The sequence below is a fragment of the Acanthaster planci genome, linkage group LG03 (assembly GCF_054643075.1).
Source record: "Acanthaster planci isolate LZ-2023a linkage group LG03, COTS_SCS, whole genome shotgun sequence".
Taxonomy (NCBI): Eukaryota; Metazoa; Echinodermata; class Asteroidea; order Valvatida; family Acanthasteridae; genus Acanthaster; species Acanthaster planci.
Genome location: NC_141779.1, coordinates 20149611 through 20168975, shown reverse-complemented (window position 1 = coordinate 20168975; position 19365 = coordinate 20149611). Strand labels below are relative to the sequence as shown.

The following is a 19365-nucleotide window of genomic DNA, read 5'->3' as shown; positions in this document are numbered from 1 at the left end:
GTACACTCCTCAAAATGTTAAGGACCACTTTTTTCTGAACTTGTAATTTTTACCAATGAGTGGAATCTAGTCCTTTCATTTTTTGTTTGTCTAGATGGAGTTCTCATTGAAATAGAAAATTTGAAAAATGTTTCAAAACATCAAATTCACATTTTCAGCGGTAAATCTCACATAAAAAGTATACACAAAATAAAAAGTTGTGCTAACCTTTTTTAAAGTAGTGTACATTCAGTGAGAATGTTCTCAACTAGATGGATTTTACTTCTTAAAATACAGTTGCAATGACTTTTTCTGTGACAAAATTTGTGTGCAATTTTGTAGTCTTCTTCGATGTGTGAATACTCTTCTATATTTATGTTTGGTTAAATGCATCGGAACGTGCACTTTTAAAATTATGTTTTCCTGAACAACTGAGGGCTCTGTTGCTGTGATGTCATCTGGGGAAAATGGAAATAATGGAAATTACATTAGCATAAAACTAAAAAGGCAGTAAATTGCCCTTTGAAATTGTAAAATAAAGGTTTAAAATAGGTTAACTGCAATTAGTGCATTTCGTGGCACGTGGACTGGATAGTTTGTAAAGAAGGAGGATGAAATCTACCAGAAGGAGCTTGTATTTCTGAATGTATGGGACACAGCGGGGCCTTCCAAATCGCTGTTTTGCAATGACATTATATGCATGCATGGCGATGGGTAGTAGCGTAAATTTGTGCCAAAAGGCTAGAGAAAGGTTGGGGGATGACTTGCCAGGCCATGAAAACTTGAAAAGTGTGTGTGTGTGGGGGGGGGGAATGACTCTATATAGAGGGCGATGTTCATAATAGTGATGTACAACTGTATTATGTATTCAGAATGGCATTGTTGCTTTTGTTCTCTCTTTTTTTCAGTGATATTGAATTCCGAAATTAGTTGGACATCTGAAAAATTTGAATGTTTTGCTCACCACAAAAAGTGGGGGAGGGATGTTCACCCCCCCAAAAAAGTGTGGAGGGGGGCGGCAAATCCTACTTGTACCCCCATCCCTAAGGGATTCACGCCCGTGACAATGGGCCTCGTGACTTTTTGAGGGGTTTGATTATCTCTGGAGAGAAATATTTTCAAAAGTCCTAGGTTAAACAACTGAAAATTGAAAGGAAAATGAAAGATGACTTTTAGTTTGAATTGTGTCTGAACACTTGAGAATCTTGTGAGTACTTTTCCAGATTTTTGAAGTGGAAGCATTTGTCACTGCTGCCTAAGTTGCACATGCACCAGTGAAGCTGATACAGACATCAATGCTGCCCCCACTCCAAAAAAAATCAGGGAAAATACTTTACAAACGACTGGCTTTGGCCTCGTCTTCCGCTTCACTCGTTTCTGCCATGTTGAGGCCTTGCTTAAAACAGCAGGTTTCGTTTATATATTTAAATATATTGACCGAAAACACTGAGAAGCGAGGCTTCAAGTGCAAGCTACATGTATTAAAGTCCGAAGAATCCAAAGTCAGTCGTTTCGAATTCGAAACCGCTCGATCAACTGCGCCGACAAGAATGTAAGATTAAATCAGTGTTCTGAAATATATGATTGCCGAGCTTTCGGTAACTGAGTACCTTCTTCGGGGCAAGCTGAACGCCCTGAAGAAGGCACTCAGTCACCGAAAGCTCGGCAATCATATATTTCAGAGCACCGATTCAATCTTATATTCTTGTCGATATTCTGATCACTAGTGCATGCTACGCAGCCCTTCCATTTTTCTCCGATCAACAGCGCCCTCGTACGACATGAGACGCCCATTTCTTCGGATCCTTTCACGTTTAAAGAGGACGAGGACTCCATCAAATCTAGAGGAGAGTTCCTTTTGTTTTTATGGGGTTGGGTTTTTACTGATCATTTCATGGTTCATCGAAATTATGTAAATGTTATGTAGCCGAATGGCTTCAGGTGCTTTCTGCAAGTGCTCAAAATTAAGAGGTAAGAATAGGAATACGATTACTACCCCCAGAACTGTGGGGTCCGACGGGAGAGGAGCGGACGTCGGACCCCAGTGGCAGTGACTGGGGTACCCCACCACCACGTAAGCCACCCCCAGAACGTGGGAGAGGAGCAGACGTCGGACCCCACAGTACTGGCAGTGGCAGTGACGGGGGTACCCCGCCACCACGTAAGCCTACCCCAGAACGTGGGAGAGGAGCAGACGTCAGACTCCACAGTACTGGCAGTGGCAGTGACTGGGGGTACCCCACCACTACGTAAGCCACCCCCAGAACGTGGGAGAGGAGCAGACGTCAGACTCCACAGTTCTGGGGGTAGTCGGACCCGTACCCCACAGATCTACATTTAGTTCTGGGGGTAACCGATCACCAAAAATTCGCAGTTTTTAATAATTTGTGCCCAGTTTCCGGACATGCACTGCCAAACAGAATTTATGCAGTCAACTGTTCCAAGGGAGGCAGGGGGTGTAATCTTGTTTTCATCGTGTTCATTGGGTAACCATCCTGCCATACCTGTATGGCCGTGACGTTAACAATTTCACTCAGCGCCCATCTCAAGCACTCTTCATGTGTCATACTGGGCCTATACTATAGTATTAGCATCAACAAGCGTCAACAAAGTGTCAACAAGTTAGTCAAGAATATTGATGCAAAGATTTTTTTTTTACAATTTTAATTAGGCTCCTAAATATCAATTCAATATACCATAATCTATCTGAAATGATATGCGAGTGTTGAAATTTGAGTGACAAAGTCGGGCCTGTTTGTGCAGTCCCACTGGCTGCCATCTTGTTTTCGCATGGATGGCATGGAAAGAAAGATGGCGGCCCCCATACATCATGAAAAATGTTCGTTTTGCTGTGAGAATCTGGAAGCAAATTCGGTGTTTTTCTTACACAATAGCAAGTGTTAGAGTCTTTAAATGATAAAATGATTTATATGATAAATTCACGTATAAACATGATAAATCTGTAGAGGGTATTTTTGAGTTGTTGACGCTTTGTTGACCCTACTTGTGTGTGTTGACGCTTGTTGACGCTAAATAGCATGACCGATCCTCATGCCCATCATCAATTGTACAAAAGTTGTGGCCTTGTGGATAACAGATGTACATACATATACAGGTACCTTATGAGCAGGTCAGATTTCCCCAGATAGGTTCATTTCCCAGATGACCTTTTTTTCATCCTAACTTTAAGAATATACTCCCATTGTTATTTAAATTGACTCCAATATTTGATTACAGAATGCCCATTCTTATGTCAGTTGGGTGGCCCATTCACTATCCACTGGTCTCCCATGGTCCTAGCATGCGTACACATAAAGAACAATTAATGTACATGTACCGGTAACAAACAATAACGTTGTAATCTGACATGTACCTAGACTGATTGGTCCATTCCGTTTGGCTTTGCCTCAACAGTCAAGGTACATATATAAAACATGTACATTCAAATTCAATCTACATACAACGTACCACCTCATGCAGTGGTTGAGTTACATGTAGATGTAATCAGCCAATCTGCCTAGTGGTCCAATCAGACAACATGTTTGGCTGATCCTGTAGGAAATCTCCAGTTTGCTTCACTTTTCGATACAGTCTTCTACAACAGTGAATTAGAATGAATGCAGGGTCAGGTGATGGCAGCATTATTACTGAACTAATCGTGCAATCAGATCAAGCAATCGTGCACAAGATTGACCAGTCATGCCCGGCTAATCATTCTTATTTACCTGACCATGGCACTCATGAAAATTAGTTGTATACTAAGCAGAATTTGAACCAATGGGTACCATGAACACTACTTACATATACACTGTGTACATGTGAATAGCAGAGGTGGCTTTTGACATGTTTGACATCACTGGATTGCTAGTCAGATATACAGAGAAATTTTACATCATCTGGTCATTCATAATGAATGCTGTCTGTCCTAATACGCAGTGTCGGTATGGCTGCCGTCACTGACATCCGTCCGCAGCATGAAGTCCGTCAACACTCGCACACCCAGACCCATGCACATCACCCGAGCGAAGCTGATGGAGCTTACCAAGTACAAGAAACCCAAGGATAACAGGCCCCTGGCTGAGCAGTGCTCCATGCGATACAAGCTTAAGGCTGAAACGAAGGTAAAACGCTCATGCTGCCTGTCACATACTGGTGCATTTTGACACATCCTGGGTGTATTAGTGATGGCAGAGGTACATTCGTGATTCTTCAATCTGTCTGATTCAGGGGGTGTGAGAATTCAGCTTTTTTTTTCTGATTTCAGTTTTTTTATTTAGATGTTGACCCAGACTTTCAGCTTTTTTTGTACACCTGATCTGTGCAAAAGTATAAGAACTTTGTACATTTCAGCTTATGACTAGCTGCTCGCAAGTGGATGTTGCTGCTAGTAAAGTAATGAAACACATATCTCCTTCACACAGCAGGCATTGTTAACTTTACAAAAAGGTTTCCAGTAGGGGGAGGGTTTCAGCATCGTTGACGCCAAACAAACCAAAAGTGTAGAAGTTATTCTGTAATGTATCATTGCCCATGTTTGTCTTTTGTTTTGACAAGAATGTGCATTAAGGCTGGAGTGAGTAGGCTGTAGTATTGTGTGCAGAAGAAAATCCCTTGGAGCAGTTTCCTTGTTATGTACCCTGGATTGCATATATCATGTATCAGTACGGTACAACGATATCACTCAGTGCTCTTTTCTCACAGCCCCTCACCATTTATGAATAACCATGCTTCCTGGGCGGAAAATTAATTGCAATCGGTACACAATATCCTGCTAAAGAAAACAGGCACCGAGATCTTTTGACAGGTGTCTGCCTGCCTCCAGAAGACTAGGCCACAACCAGGGAAATCCAATGCAGTAAACCACTCTTCCTTCTAATCATCTTGGCAGCCGCCACCGGTGGAGGTGTTTATGGCCAATCAGTGCCGAGAGCAGATGCTGTCGCAGTCCCTCATTGCCGCCTTTCACAACGAGGGGTTGACGGCGGAGGAGATGTCCATCATAAGGCGTCGTCTACGCAAAGCGGGTATTACGGTCAAGATGTATAACAACAAAGTCATGCGAATGGCATTGTTGGGCACCCGGCTGGAGAACATGAGCCCGCTGCTTGTTGGACAAAATGTGTATGCCGTGAGTGACAAACCGCTCGTCAAGGAGCTGCTCAAAGCGACCAAGAAGATTCCCAAGATTCACTTGCTCGGTGAGTACCTCATTTCTCAGCAAACAGGTTCTTTCCTTGCCTTTCCAACTCGACAGCCAGGGTTCAAATCCTGCTAGAGGTGACTTGTGTTTTGGATTTTCAGTCCTCACCTAGCTGCATGGATTTCACTTAAGACATTCACCTAGGGTATTCCTCCCTCTGCTAACTCTGTAATTGTTTCTCTTTGTCTCCTCTCTTCACGATCCTTTAGGGTTGTAAGCTACAGTTCCTGGGGTACTTTTAAGAAATCCCTGGTTTCATTATTAGAATATCAGTTTGTGATGTTATTTCATTAGCATGTGCACAACGGTGTACAAATAAAACAACCGCTGGAGCACCTTTGTGTGTTTTTCCACTGTACACGTACATTGAAAACTTTCAACTCACATACGGTCCATGCGATACATGTACATGTACATGTAAATGAACACATCAGCATTGTCATGTTCAACATTGTGGTTTTTCCCATGTGATTGCCAAATTTGTCACAAGTCATGGTATATTTAGAAGGTGATCCATTATTTAAACTACTCAATCTTTATTTAAAGTGTCCAAGCCTGGAGCCTGTTCACATCTGTGTTTGTAAAAAAAAGTTTACATTCTTTGTTCTTAGGCGGTCTAGTGGAAAACAGACTGATGTCAGCCAAACAGATGGCTGAATTCTCCCAGCTTCCCGAAAAACGTGTCCTGCAGGGAGAGCTGGCTGGCATACTGAGCCAATCGGTGGGGTCTACATACAGTTTGCTGCAGAGGCACCAGCAGACACTGGTAACCAATCTCAGCCAGTGGATCAAACAGAGGCAGGAGACTAGCATATGACGTCCACAAGAATGGGGCAACAGGAACAACGCCTTTCTCACCGCACACTGAGCATGCCTGTATGCATACGCATGGTATTCATTGCTGAACTGGTCCCAGACTACCAAACCAGTGACACATGTATAACCAATATAGCTGGAAATGTAGACGTGTAGATGTACCAGTGGACCTCTTGTTATCATAGCATGTACACTGAAACCCCGGAACTCCAGAAATGCCAGTACACGTGTCTGCCTTTCCAAAAACTAGCCTTGAAGGAGGAGGCTTCCTTTCTATTATTCTTGTACATTTCCATATCTGCATTGGTTTTACTCCTGTACAGAAACTCCTTCACTTTACGCTTACAGATTACGATGCACATAAAAACATGTCTATGAAAAGGCACCTGTTTAAAGATGTATACCCATAAACAATGCCCATGACTACAGTGCTTTCTGAAGATATCTTTTGTTGACATTGTCACTTTGAAATATCAACCTTAACAGGGGCAGAGGATGTTGTCCAACATTGAGATCACATGTAGTGTCTTTGGTCTGGTGCTATTTGTTCAAAAGTTGAACCAATACAAGTGCTTAAGTTTTATTTCTTTAAATGAATTGTTCACGGAAATTTTTCATTTTTCAGTGTTAGCTTGGTTTCATTTCCCAGAGGCCCATATACTTCAGGTGGGCACATGTTTTGGGCAAAATTGTCAGTGTCTCAGGGTCACTAAACATTCACCTCTCCTCATTCCAAGTTGTGGTGGATTTTGAGACGCAAGCCTCCATGACTATGGATCAACAAGTATGGTACACTGTACAGCAACTGAGATTGATACTTCCCTTACAGGTACTATGGTAGTTCAGTCATTGATTGTATGCATTCCATGGTGTTTGCAGTTCTGGTCTTATGTAAAATTTTCCATTATTTGAACATGGAATAGAAGCTATTCATATGGTTTGTGGCTTTATTGGCGTTTCCAAAAATACACTTCAAAAGAAACTACACGATACACATTCTTTCATAAATTGGCATATCAATGTGCATAATCTCTTTAATAATTTGTCACAGCTTGTGAATTCTATGAGTTACCATTACATACAATGCTGCCATCATATACTTGGTCAATTTGTCTTTATTTTACATGTCTATGCCATCTGCCATTAATGCCTGCTTTTTAAATTCCAGATGATTCATTCCCCATCCCCCGGAAGACTGCAAGCAAATTAAAATTTTAGAACAAGCAAAACAATATATAAACAAAGGCGCGAATTTATCAAATTGTGCAAGAATCCGAGCACCCAGAATATGTACACAAACAGAATGTACAATGAGGTTAGTCATAATATATGCTCCATTTACAAATACTTTTAGAGATATATAGCATCGTAGTCAATATAGCATCAAGCATCTTCATTCTTGGTTAGAGCATACAATTAATGAGGGTTTAACACCAAGAAAGAAAGTGTAAACACTTAATTTCCGCCTTAAATAACTTTCAGTCAATTTAGGCCAAGCAACTGGAATTGGTTCGTGTCCTAAAGAGTACCAAAGTGAATATGTCACATGCACAATGCCGCATGTAAAAGGCATTAGCATGAAAACTAGTGCATGAACCAACACAGGCATACTCTTTCATTTGCTTTACACTTCCTGTTTCAAAATGGCGTCACACTGTGGTATCAATACTATGCCAATTGTGTGCACATGTACACATACCATTGTCTAATGTGATCAGCACCCATCATTTCTGGGTACTGTACAATGGTTTTAGGCCTGTAAATGTATGCATAAATTTTTGAAACATTTTCAGAACTCCTTCATCTATTCCAGTGACTTTCAAAACACTGGAGAGTTTTACACAACAGACAAATGCTTTACAAATAGTTAACATGGCGGGGGGGGGGTTTCAAACTTGGGGGGTTTCAAACTTGGAACTTATTCCCTTCCCCATCTTACATTTGGGAACATGTAACTTAATCCCACACACATTAACTTGTTTGCAGAAACAGCATTGTCAGTCTTCAAAATAGCCTGAAAGAGATCATGTATACAAGCATACAACAGTGTCCTTGGGGAGTGTTCCGTTAATTATCATTGGCACTGCCATCCAGTTTATATTTTGTGAAAAAAAGCCCACCGATCACCAGTCCAGCTGGAAACCAGTTTTACAAGACCAGCATTGTGAAATTCTGACTATCAACGAGTTATTCTGTCATCTAGTATGCCCACCTGTTGAATGACATGAATCATGATGAACTCTGAAGATTCTGTCTTTACTACAATATACACTGTATTCATGACAGTGTAAACATACAGTTGAAAAATGTTCTGCCCAGTATGCTAGTCTTTGTACATGTACATGTAAATGAGAGAAGCAGAAATACATCAATAACTGAAAATCAGAATTTCATTAATTGTCGTAACACATGAAATTACACATTAAACTTCCGGTCACAGTATACTGTTACTCCCAGTACAAGCAGGAAACTCTAGTTAGTGCCATTGTTTCTGTCCAGGATAAAAGCTCCGATTAGCATTGATGAACAATTTAAATCTGAAAAACATCTCCAAATTCTCGCTATGATACCTTTTGAAATACAGGTATGACCAAATGTTTTGTCCCCCCCCCCAAAAGTGCATGTGGCCCATTATGCTAAATGAACGAATATGGCAAATGTACTGCTATGATAAATGGATGCCAATTTTCAAAAGTCACGGCAGAAGCAAAAGGTCAGATGACTTTACCCCCATAGAAAATATATAATCCCTCTCAAAATCTGTCAGATCCAAAAATATGAGCACTATACAGATGACAAATGGTGGTGGTTATTGGAACTAAATGCTTGTCTTTTGCTACAAAATGAAGTCATCGGGATGCCATCCTTGTATGCACATCTAGGACAGGAGATCATTCGACATATTTATACAAGTACACATGTAAGTTCTACCCTCTTGGTGAAAGTCACAGAGAACTGTCCAGGAAAAAAAAAGGAAGAGGAAAACACGAAAGAAATAGAAGTAAAAGGGGATTGAGGTTTCATCCAACAAAAAAATAGTAAATCCATGAACTGATAAAGAACTACCATAATTAATGTACACCAATTCTCAAAATACATGTACACAAATGTATGAATTACTTAATTTCAAACAAAAGGCAATTGGTTTAATGCCCAACACTAGCAAGGCATACATGTACATGTATATCTTTTACAAGAGGCTGTGTTATTTGGTCATCACTTTTCAGCACAGGTTTCGGTACATGTACCCCGGTATGTTCTCTCAACTTTACAGTTCTGACTAATATAGCTATTGCCAGTATCACGTTCATGAGCAGGTCTGGATATTTACATTATGTATAATTTACACGTACAGGAAGCTGGCATCCATTAATTCCTGATGAATATTTACAGTACACCTATCTGAAATTTCTGTCACGAATAGCTAAAGAGAAATCAATCTAGTCCCACCGTCTTTCCTTTGGAAGGTGCTGAATAATGTACATGTAAATGTATCCTGATGAGGAACTATGCATTTTTCATCATTTTCACGAATGTAGAATCTTTACACTGGGGAGGATGGAGCTTTGTATTCTTTTCAAAAACATTCCAATTGTATGAGTAAGAAACGATTGCAGTTACACCATGGATCAATCTCTTTCTTGAGTATGTGCGGTTCTTCTCAGAACCTCACAGTTCTTTCACCATGAAAACCTGCAAGTCTTATTCCAATTGTACATGTAGTGGACACAGCACAGAAATATTCTCTTCCTTTTCAGTCTGAACCCTCTCTGATGGAAAACTTTCTCCAGGGGACATGTTAATTTTTTTTTTTTTTAGGAATTGAAAGTGCCAACTACATGTGCATTTACATGTAGATTGAAAAAGATGCCAGGCAAATTTACCAAGAACAACTCGGGAGTCAATTAAGCTGCATAAAACAAACCCATGTGCTTTCACCATGATCCATAATGCACAAAAAGGCTGCAACTGTAGGTTCATGCATACATGTATGTTCTAAAAATGTCACCGTTGTCATAACAACGGACATCACGACTTTAACTAATTAGCACGTATGTGCACAAGAGCAGTATTGACAAAGCCACTAAGATATGCCTCTCCCATTTATCTTTACATTGCACATGTATTCAGCTCTGCCTTGTCACATTTGGTATCTTCATTAAATTGTAACATACAGAACAACAATTTTTCCGTCCTGGTCTCAGTCTCTTGACAAAGGTGATTATCTGTACGTATGTGCCACTTGTGTCTTGCTCGCCTTCCTTGATGACCTGAATTACTGTAGAGGCCATTACTGCAAACCCACAATGCTCGTGGACAGGTGGAATGTGCACATTGCATGCCTCTTTGACCAATTGGGTGTCATGATTTGCCAAATGAACCAGCACGTCAAACTGAAGAATAAGCATGTGAGTGTAGTGTCACTGCAGTTATAGTGTCTAATCGGATTGGTCTACGTCTGAGCCTACGGGGCAAACGATACTAAATACTGCATTCAATTACTTCCCTCTTGCTCAATACATGTACATGTACCTGTGGTGTTGTCATAGAATTAGATAGGCATGCCCAATATGTGATTATAAGCAAATATTTGGGGTTATTCTACATGTACGTGCCCCAACAAGATCAAGAAGTCATACAGTGATTTAATATGTAAAGTGAATCTGAATGGTGGAAAGTAACAGACATCCAAACGTGTGTCTGGCCTTACTTTCACAGAACTTAGTTGACTCCAGCCAATCTGCCACTACATTTGACCATTTCGCTGCTTTGTTTACAACAGTATCAAATTTCCTTTGCAAAGTTTGACTGAGCCACCATGTGCTTGTACATGTATTTGCATTGTGGGATACTTTTCCAAGTGATTGGCTCGGCGAGTACATGTAGGTTACTTAGGCTAGACCCGAGTAAGCTCAAGGAGTCATGAGATTGTCAAATGGAACACAGTTGTGCACAGGGAAAGTAATGGAGCATGTAAGAATTAACTGTGTATGAATTTTAGGTGACAATTTCAACAAATTACGGACCACGCTATACAAGTACATGCACACATATCTTTGAAATAATATTTACCATCCAAAGGTACAATTTCGGAGGGAGAAGGCCATTAGAATATTTTCATATCTTTTCCTCTGGCCCAACATTAGATAGTTTTATTAAAACCTTTCACAAAAGTTACAGCATAATTACAATCTATAAGTAGAATGTCAGTGCCTAGGTAATATCCACCTAAATATAATTTTTACGAACATTCCATGAAAACATTTAAATTAATACAATATGTAATTTCATTTATTGTTGAGTGAATTTGCATACGGATTGGACTTCACTGTTTGGTCCGAGTCAATCTTTTTCAAAAAGGCAACAATCAAGACAAACCAGTGTCTTATTTTTTCTCTTAACTGCAAAGAGCAACACACAAACAAATTTACACACGCTCACAAAGGTTACAGGTACTAAGTTAATAACTTTGCTAAACTCCACAGACATGTACAGCACTGGTGCCGATGCTCACTAGGGTGCACGGGTGCCTGGGTGCCATCCAATCCAAAAGGCATAGCAGGAGGGCAGGCTTCAGACACTAATTTGCAGGTGGAAACTCAAGGAAAACCGAGATGTAGAATCCAGAGACAATGTGTGGATTTCTTTGGAACAAGCACACACCATCAAGTCAAAGACTTCCGAGCTGCTATCATGCACATGGTAAAACCAAATCAAATTGCGCTTTGTACACCAACTATTAAGAACCCCAGGATCACCACAATTATTGCACAGAATTTGGGGAACAAACCTTTGATTCAGCATAATGTATGCAGTTATGACCCTAGGCAAATGTGCACGTATATATATATACAAAATATTCGCGATGCCAAAACTATTGTGTCTTCACAATTGTACGCTGTATATGTATGTGCATGCACCGTACATAACTCAAGTGTCAGTTTTGTGAGTATAAAATTAAATGAATGTACACAGGCTGATTGGCACTTAATGCAATATCACGGAATTCTGGTGCCGAATGCTGTGGTCTCAGAAAAATGAGTAACCCGCACTGCTTGAGTTTAAAAAAAAAGCCAGCAGACAACAACTGTTCCACTGTATGTACGTCACAAGTGGACACCACCAAAAGTGGTCTAAATTGTGGCAGAAAAATTTAAATCAAAAATCTCTGAGCTTGCAAATGAAAATCTGGTCAGATCAACTGCTCATGGGAGCATTCACTCGTCCCCACCTGCCTACCTAGGGCACTGGGAAGGGCAAATACACGGCACATTTTTTGCTTAGCACTCATTGGACAGAGTTCATTTAAACAATAACAAAGTTCAACACTTCCACGTGCGCACCAAATGTGCGGGTGGATTAGGGGAGCAAGTAACCAACAATGAACGTTGATAGTTTGACACGTGTCCTCCACAAAAGTTTGTGAAATGCATCTGCCCTTTCCAGGTGGGGAATGAGCGAAGTGAGAACACTGCATCTGATCTCCAGGACCAACAGTTCACCACAGCCCTTCTCTTTCAGTTCACAAGTGACCTCTTCTCTGGTTGCATGCAGTATTATTTTGTTGGCAACAGAAAACATCCCCAAAGCTCATCACCTCACGCTATAGCTTTGTGTCAATGTCTGACAAGAGGACCAACAGTTCACCACAGCCCTTCTCTTCAGTTCACAAGTGACCTCTTCTCTGGTTGCATGCAGTATTATTTTGTTGGCAACAGAAAACATCCCCAAAGCTCATCACCTCACGCTATAGCTTTGTGTCAATGTCTGACAAGAGGGCCAACAGTGCACACAGTGGACACAGCTCAACTCCAGCATGAGCACAGTTAGGGTCAAGTACAAGGTCAGCAGAAAAAAATTCACAAAATCAGATTAACACTGAATACATGTACCTGTATGCACACGCATGTACATGTATGTGGTATTCTGGCACTACACTGTAAAAGTAAACACGTTTTTAACGTACATTTCTACATCTAAGAACGATGACTCATCTAAGTACAAAGCAGCATAATTTACATGTACATCATGAAGCTTCACCTTGATGCCATCCCAATGTTGTCTACCTACATGTACCACGATACTGTAAGCCTATAACCTGTCTTGTGCTGTCGTATGTGCTAGGGGATCCCAGTACAGGATGAGAACATGAAAGGTCATTTCTTTGTGCCTGTACACATCAGTCACTTGAATCTGAAAAGTAAAGTTATCAGAAAATAATAAGACAATCGGATATTTAACCTTGTACATTTAATTGCATGTACATGTATGGAAGGACCCCCGGGGTTGGGGGAACATGCCCCACCTTTCTAACAAAATGAATTTACCCCCTTCAAACTTTTGGACTCTTACCCTATACTCACATGCGCTGTTCTGCCTTCATAGCCACCCATTTATCCATACAACGTACAGTACATGTATACAGTACACTGCCACCACTGTTTGAATTTATGAATTGTACTTCATAATTTCCATGCACTTGAAAATAAACATTATTTTGAGTTTTTTTTAGCTTTACACGCTTCACAAAGAAATGTTTGTCTACTGTTGTATCGCTGAGAAAGCAAGAGTCAACGAAAGCCTCACTGCTTGCAGTTTCTGACTTGTCATTTCTTAGTTACAACATGCATTGCAAAAGGTATATTTAATTCCTGAACTGTAACTGAGCTTGTGAAAACCCACAATATCAAAGAAACAAGTCATTGAATTTTCCAAAGTTTTTAAACCTTTAGTGTAAGATGTCCTCCTGCGTGTAGTATTGCGCCTCCTTCAGGTAATCCTTCAATCGCCGTGGCAACGGAAGGCTGTCGATGTGATCCAGCCGGACGTGCTTGCGGATGACGAAGCGGCACATGTGCTGCAAGGAGCGAGCCTTCTGGAATCGGGAGATTGGGTAGAGGAGCTGGACGGCGGCCGGGGGGTAGCCGGGCATCCGGGGTCTCAGGAAGTACAGCACACGGCCACTGTGAGAATGCCGCATGGCCTCCTCAACAAACTCCACGATGGAGGCACTGCCATGGCTACAAGGCTGAGACCAGAAACTGAATTTGCCTGCACAAAAACCGAGGAGGCATCCAAAGCATGGGTTACACAAATGCTTCTTGGGATCTGCCCGTAGTGTCCCCTCCTCCCTTCCCAAAAACAGCAGGTATAATACTTGGTTAGGTAGTTTTTAATTAACACATGGAATATCACCCTCCTTGTACATTTCAAAGCAGAAGTGTACTTGTACATATAGGGACATGCACATTTTCAAGCGATGTACTGCAATGTAAGACAGAATTTTTCATCCAATGTGTACAGCTTGCACAGTACTTCACACTATGGCAATTCTGTTTGGTGAAACTTGTCCAGAATTGAAAGTTGTTTAGCCCTAGCCCCCAGGATGTGTCACCTTTGTAAAATCATACTGAAGTTGGAGGAGGCAAAACTGTTGGAATTTAAAAATCTTCGCTGAACATTCACCACGTAACAAATTCGCTGGAATGGACTCAGTTACAGTCCCATTTTGGGGTAAATCAAAGCACTACCTATGCTAGACTCTAGTCAAGGCGCTCATGGCACCCTGGATGCTCAGCTGGTAACTCAAATAAAGACCAGTGTGATGAGTTGCAAATTCACGAGTGCCTTTACTATCTCAAGGAGGTAATCACCGTTTATTTCAGTTAGAACAACTGTACAGTTGCTAATTCAGTACTCATGCATGCACAACTGCCCACAATGATTCATTATTCGGTTTGATTCGCTGTGATGATCCAATCATTTTGTTGGCCTTAGCTACAGGTAGTTGTACATGCACCTTCTCTAGGGAACTGCAAAAGGGTTCTTGAATTTGTAGAATGAATAAGGGAAACGGGCATATGTATACCTGTACGTATACCGTTGTAGTTGAAATTTTTAACCTGTGGCCATATGAACAAAGTAACATACATGTAACACATCCTGGCCGTTAATTAACATACAGAAAATGCTATAGACACTCCTGTACACGAACATACATGTGTTCAAGAAAGAATATGCTTTCATGGTACAAGAAATGTGTGTAGTACAAATTACATTGTTTACATTACTACTCATACATGTACGTGAAATACATGTACAGATAAATGCATAATGTACATGTACCGGTACGTCCACGGACATACACTACTGTGTATGTCACTCAACTGTAAGGCTGCTCAATAGCTACTGCATTTGTACTTTCCGGTGCATGTCAAATTACAAATATTTCAAATATAAATGCGGATAGTTTATCCAGGTTGCATGTACCTGTACATGGTAGATGTGTGTGAACCTGTACAAGAGCGTACCTGTTAAGTTGGAGTTCTTTATTGTGCAGACATGTACATGAACATGGGTATACCGGTACATGAAGACATGTACATGTATAACATGTACAGTACATGTACATGAACCAAGTTTCAGTTGAGCACCCTGAAACTTGGTTCATTCACAGGAAGGAAAAGTCAATATAAAGTCTTTCAACTTAATTCCCCCATTCCAACTGTCACTTCCTGATGCCCTACTGAACTTTTCACTTCCATGTTCCATGATAAGACTACATGTACCATACATACATGCACATGTACATGTAGGCCTAGCCTGTGCACAAGAATGCACACACATACATGTACATACACCATGTATGATGTACACGTGTACTGTAATGCAGATTCAACATACACAGGTTGTGTACACAATGTACATGTACATGTATGTGCCTAGCTACATGTATCCCTGCCTTTGTTTCACTACAGAAAATACAGTAACAAAAAATGTGAACAAGCAGTGTCAGCTGTGTTCACTGAAGACGGGGGTCAAACCAACCAACCAACCAATGTACATGTACAGGTACATTAACATAAGGGATTACCCATCCAACAAAAAGTTCAAGAGCAGATTGCAATAACATCATCCCATCTGACATGCCAATCAACTGCCACACAGTGTACATGTACATACATGTACTCATGTAGAAAATGTGACAGGTTGTAAAGAACTTTAACACAAATGCAGAAAATTCAATGCCTACAGCAACAACCATGTGTTAATAACTTGCCCTTTCTCTTTCAAACTTTTCAAATGTTTGACAAGTTCATATACATGTACACGCGTACAGGTACATGTACAGGTGAACAAAATTAAGACGAAATGTCCATTGTACACATTCTACCAGCATGGTTCATTTGATACTGTACACGTACACATTGTTTTTTGACCAGCAACTACTCTTGGCCCCGAGCTACTTGTGCCCTTCATCATGTCCGGGTACAGAATCGATATGACAGGCATTGCACATTCCATTCATCCTGACTCGTTAAGGAACTGTAATGAGGAAGTTTTCACACAGTTGACAGAATGATAATCATCAATAGGATCTATATATACACTACATACACCGTTGGCCTACTTGTGACATCTTGAGCATACTGTACATACATTAAGTTGTTTCACAGAAGGCACGAGACTGCAAACTACATGTTTTAGTACACACACGCATGTTCCATGAACATCATTCTGGGAACAACAATTCTAATAAGACCACACAAAACTAATCTCTTTGGAGGAAGGAAACACGTGCATACCAATTACATGTGACACACATCCCTTCCTCTCCCGTGAAAAGCACAGCTTGATTGATAGTGACACCCACCATTATGATGCTCGACCCGCGTATGATGCGTACTGCCTTGTGCTCGGAAGCTGAGGCTGAGCAGGTGTCTGTCGTCGGAGCTGTCTCTGACCAGGAACGACCCATCTGGCATGTTCTCCAATCGGGACTCGGCATCGTCCCAGCTCATGGGGCCCCAGTACCATCCATACTATGCAACACAAAGACACAGATATGAAAAGTTAAGCAGCGCAACCAAATGTTGCTCTGCTCCCAGCAGGAACAAAAGGCGGCGTGCTTTAACAAAACAATGGCAGTACTTTGGCAGGGGTCTCACCGTGTGCGCGCACAACTTTATGCACATTCGGCACAGAACGTGCTGAGCACTTACAGTACAACCATTACTTATTTGAATACACCAGGTGAGTGCACGAGCCTGCTTGAAAAAAATTCCCAGTAAGACATCTCTTCTTAGCCATTGAGGAGCACTTCAACTTGGGGTAGATAGCAGGATCTTGTGCCACTTCTTAATAAAAGTGCTATTACACGATGTGGATTGCTGCGTGCAGAGAGATGTTTTGAAGTCACTAATTTCAGCCAATTTTCCCTCCAGTTTTAAGCATGCTTTTGTTGTGCCTTCTGCTAAATGGTCTCTGTCAAATAGACGGATGCCCTTGCACAAAGTCTACATTTGAGTGGTGCCATGAAATGGAGCTCAGACCTGTGTCAAGTTACCGGTAGTATCAAAGGCAGTTCAGTTTGTTCCTTACTTACTGGTACATACACATGTACATGTATGTTTGATCACAAAGACAATGTACACAATAACATTCAGATTGTAGAAAGCCTTATTTGGGCACTTGTGGCCAACATAAACCTACAATCACAGCTCGTTCCTGTCGTTGGTGCCCAAAACTGAAATGAAGTCCCAAAAGCTAAAAGCTTGATTTACAATGTACACACATGGTTGTATTTGGACAAAACCAAAACCAAGGCAAAACTTTCACCAGTTCCCTGCACTGTTTTTATAGACTCAATACAGATACTTAAAATGACAAGCCTAATTCATCTACACGCACGTATTTAAACAATTTGATTTTACATGTTCATGAACAGCTAAACTACATGTACACGTGTATACATACATGTACATGTATGACTTCAATTTCAAAGTCATGTGCAAATTCATCCCAGCAACCGAAGTACAGCAGAGCGAAGATTTTAAAGACTGCAAACATTAAATTTGCAGCTGCTCTCCAAAGTTTATACCCCTGACCTTAGCTCAATCAAGTTTTGGTAACAAGAAAACGACACATGCATTTGCATACAATGTGCATTTACATGTAACTTAGGACATGTACATGTACATTATACAGTAGCATCTCTGCTGAAAACATCTAGAGGCTCTTCCTGATGTGCTACTTACACGTAGCTGCCCCGTCCTCCCCCAATATACTCTTTTCAACAGAGGTAAAGTCTGCCCTGTTTTAACCTTAAGATTCTCAATATCACATTCCCTCAAAGTTTATTTTGCACATGCACACTTTTTGGGGGGACAGAGTTCTGAAATAAATCTTTAAACAATACAGAACGACTATGATTCATGAGGCACTGCTCGGCAAGGCTTCCGAAAGTGAATGCTACTTCACGTTTCCAGCTTAAATAAAACATCCTGTTTCTGTTTTACAGCTTCCAGTTGAGTTTCCAGAAACTGTTCACACCAAAGAATAACTTCTGCCCCAATATTGTAGTGTCATTTCCTTTAGAAAGAGAAAGGATCGCTTCAACAATCATGCACACATCAGTACTTGTATAATTCGGAATATAGGGGTTTATGACACAGGTAAACGGTAGTCCAATAGCTGGTTACAAGTGCTGAAAGTGATGGTGCAGGTCCACGTATGAAAAGTTAAGGGGGAACGTAAAGTACTCATTGGGCTGTGGAATCATCAATAACATGTACATGTACAGTACATGATTACCTCGCTAATTTTGCGCAGACTGACTGCAAACTGTTCTCTTGCCTTGTCCACCTCTTCTCTGGAAGGATTTTCCACCAACAAGCCTTCTGCAGATGAGAAATTGTTTATCAAAGGTGAAATAAATGGACGAAAAGTCACTACAAGTTACCAAACTTGTACACACTATACACATTGGGCACAATGCAATTGGTAATAGAGCTCACCAAGTGAGTCTTAAGGCCATACTGTAACTGTAAAGTAGTTTTGTATAAGTTCGCACTACTGGTAGAAAGAACGACTGAGATTTTCATTTTGTTGTACACTGTACACGTGCCGGTATATGGTGCATGTATTATTTAACAATAAGAAAAAAGCTAGAAAATGTTGAAACGTCAAAAGTGACTCTCTGACTTGTAACTCACTTTGCTAATATACATGTACATGCAGGTTGGATGGCAATTACATGTAAACTTCTTTACACTTACATGTACATGTAGTAGAATGATGGATTTATTCCTTTCTTGTACATCAACGACTCATCAGGAATGCAGTACACAGGTGTACATGTAATGGCCAAATACCAAACTGCAAGTCCACTGGTACACGTATCTCATGTACATTGTACTGTACATGTAGATGTACCGTACCATTACCATTTCTTGTCCAACACAAGTACCGGTACGTACAATGTGCCAGTGGGTACTGAATGGAATAGTTTCTGCTAATTTAGAATCAAAAGAACACTGGACACCGTATGTTACATGTACATGTAAGTTTAAAACTATAACAATCCAAAT

The 19365-nt window shown here is 40.8% G+C and overlaps 2 protein-coding genes across 3 annotated transcripts in view; one reads left to right on the top strand and one right to left on the bottom strand.

Moving 5' to 3' along the window:
- Window positions 1–1767: 1767 nt before the first annotated feature.
- Window positions 1768–7090, top strand: mrpl10 (mitochondrial ribosomal protein L10). Of its 2 annotated transcripts, none has more exons than XM_022223530.2 (4): window positions 1768–1950; window positions 3916–4100; window positions 4868–5177; window positions 5791–7090. In XM_022223530.2, exons 1-4 carry the CDS (start codon window positions 1896–1898, stop codon window positions 5994–5996), a joined length of 756 nt encoding a protein of 251 aa, XP_022079222.2. In that variant the 5' UTR covers window positions 1768–1895; the 3' UTR covers window positions 5997–7090. The 2 variants fall into 2 exon arrangements, with proteins under 2 accessions (XP_022079222.2, XP_086990562.1); XM_087134436.1 differs by lacking the exon at window positions 1768–1950 and adding an exon at window positions 2299–2465.
- The window catches only part of LOC110991054 (uncharacterized), a 27498-nt gene continuing 15124 nt past the window's right edge, over window positions 6992–19365 (bottom strand). The window contains exons 3-6 of the mRNA XM_022256154.2: window positions 18590–18675; window positions 16650–16818; window positions 13723–14047; window positions 6992–13189 (exon numbers count right to left, since the gene is read on the bottom strand). Coding sequence (XP_022111846.2) covers window positions 13725–14047; window positions 16650–16818; window positions 18590–18675 — 578 coding nt within the window. The 3' untranslated portion in view covers window positions 6992–13189; window positions 13723–13724. The remainder of the gene's footprint in view (window positions 13190–13722; window positions 14048–16649; window positions 16819–18589; window positions 18676–19365) is intronic.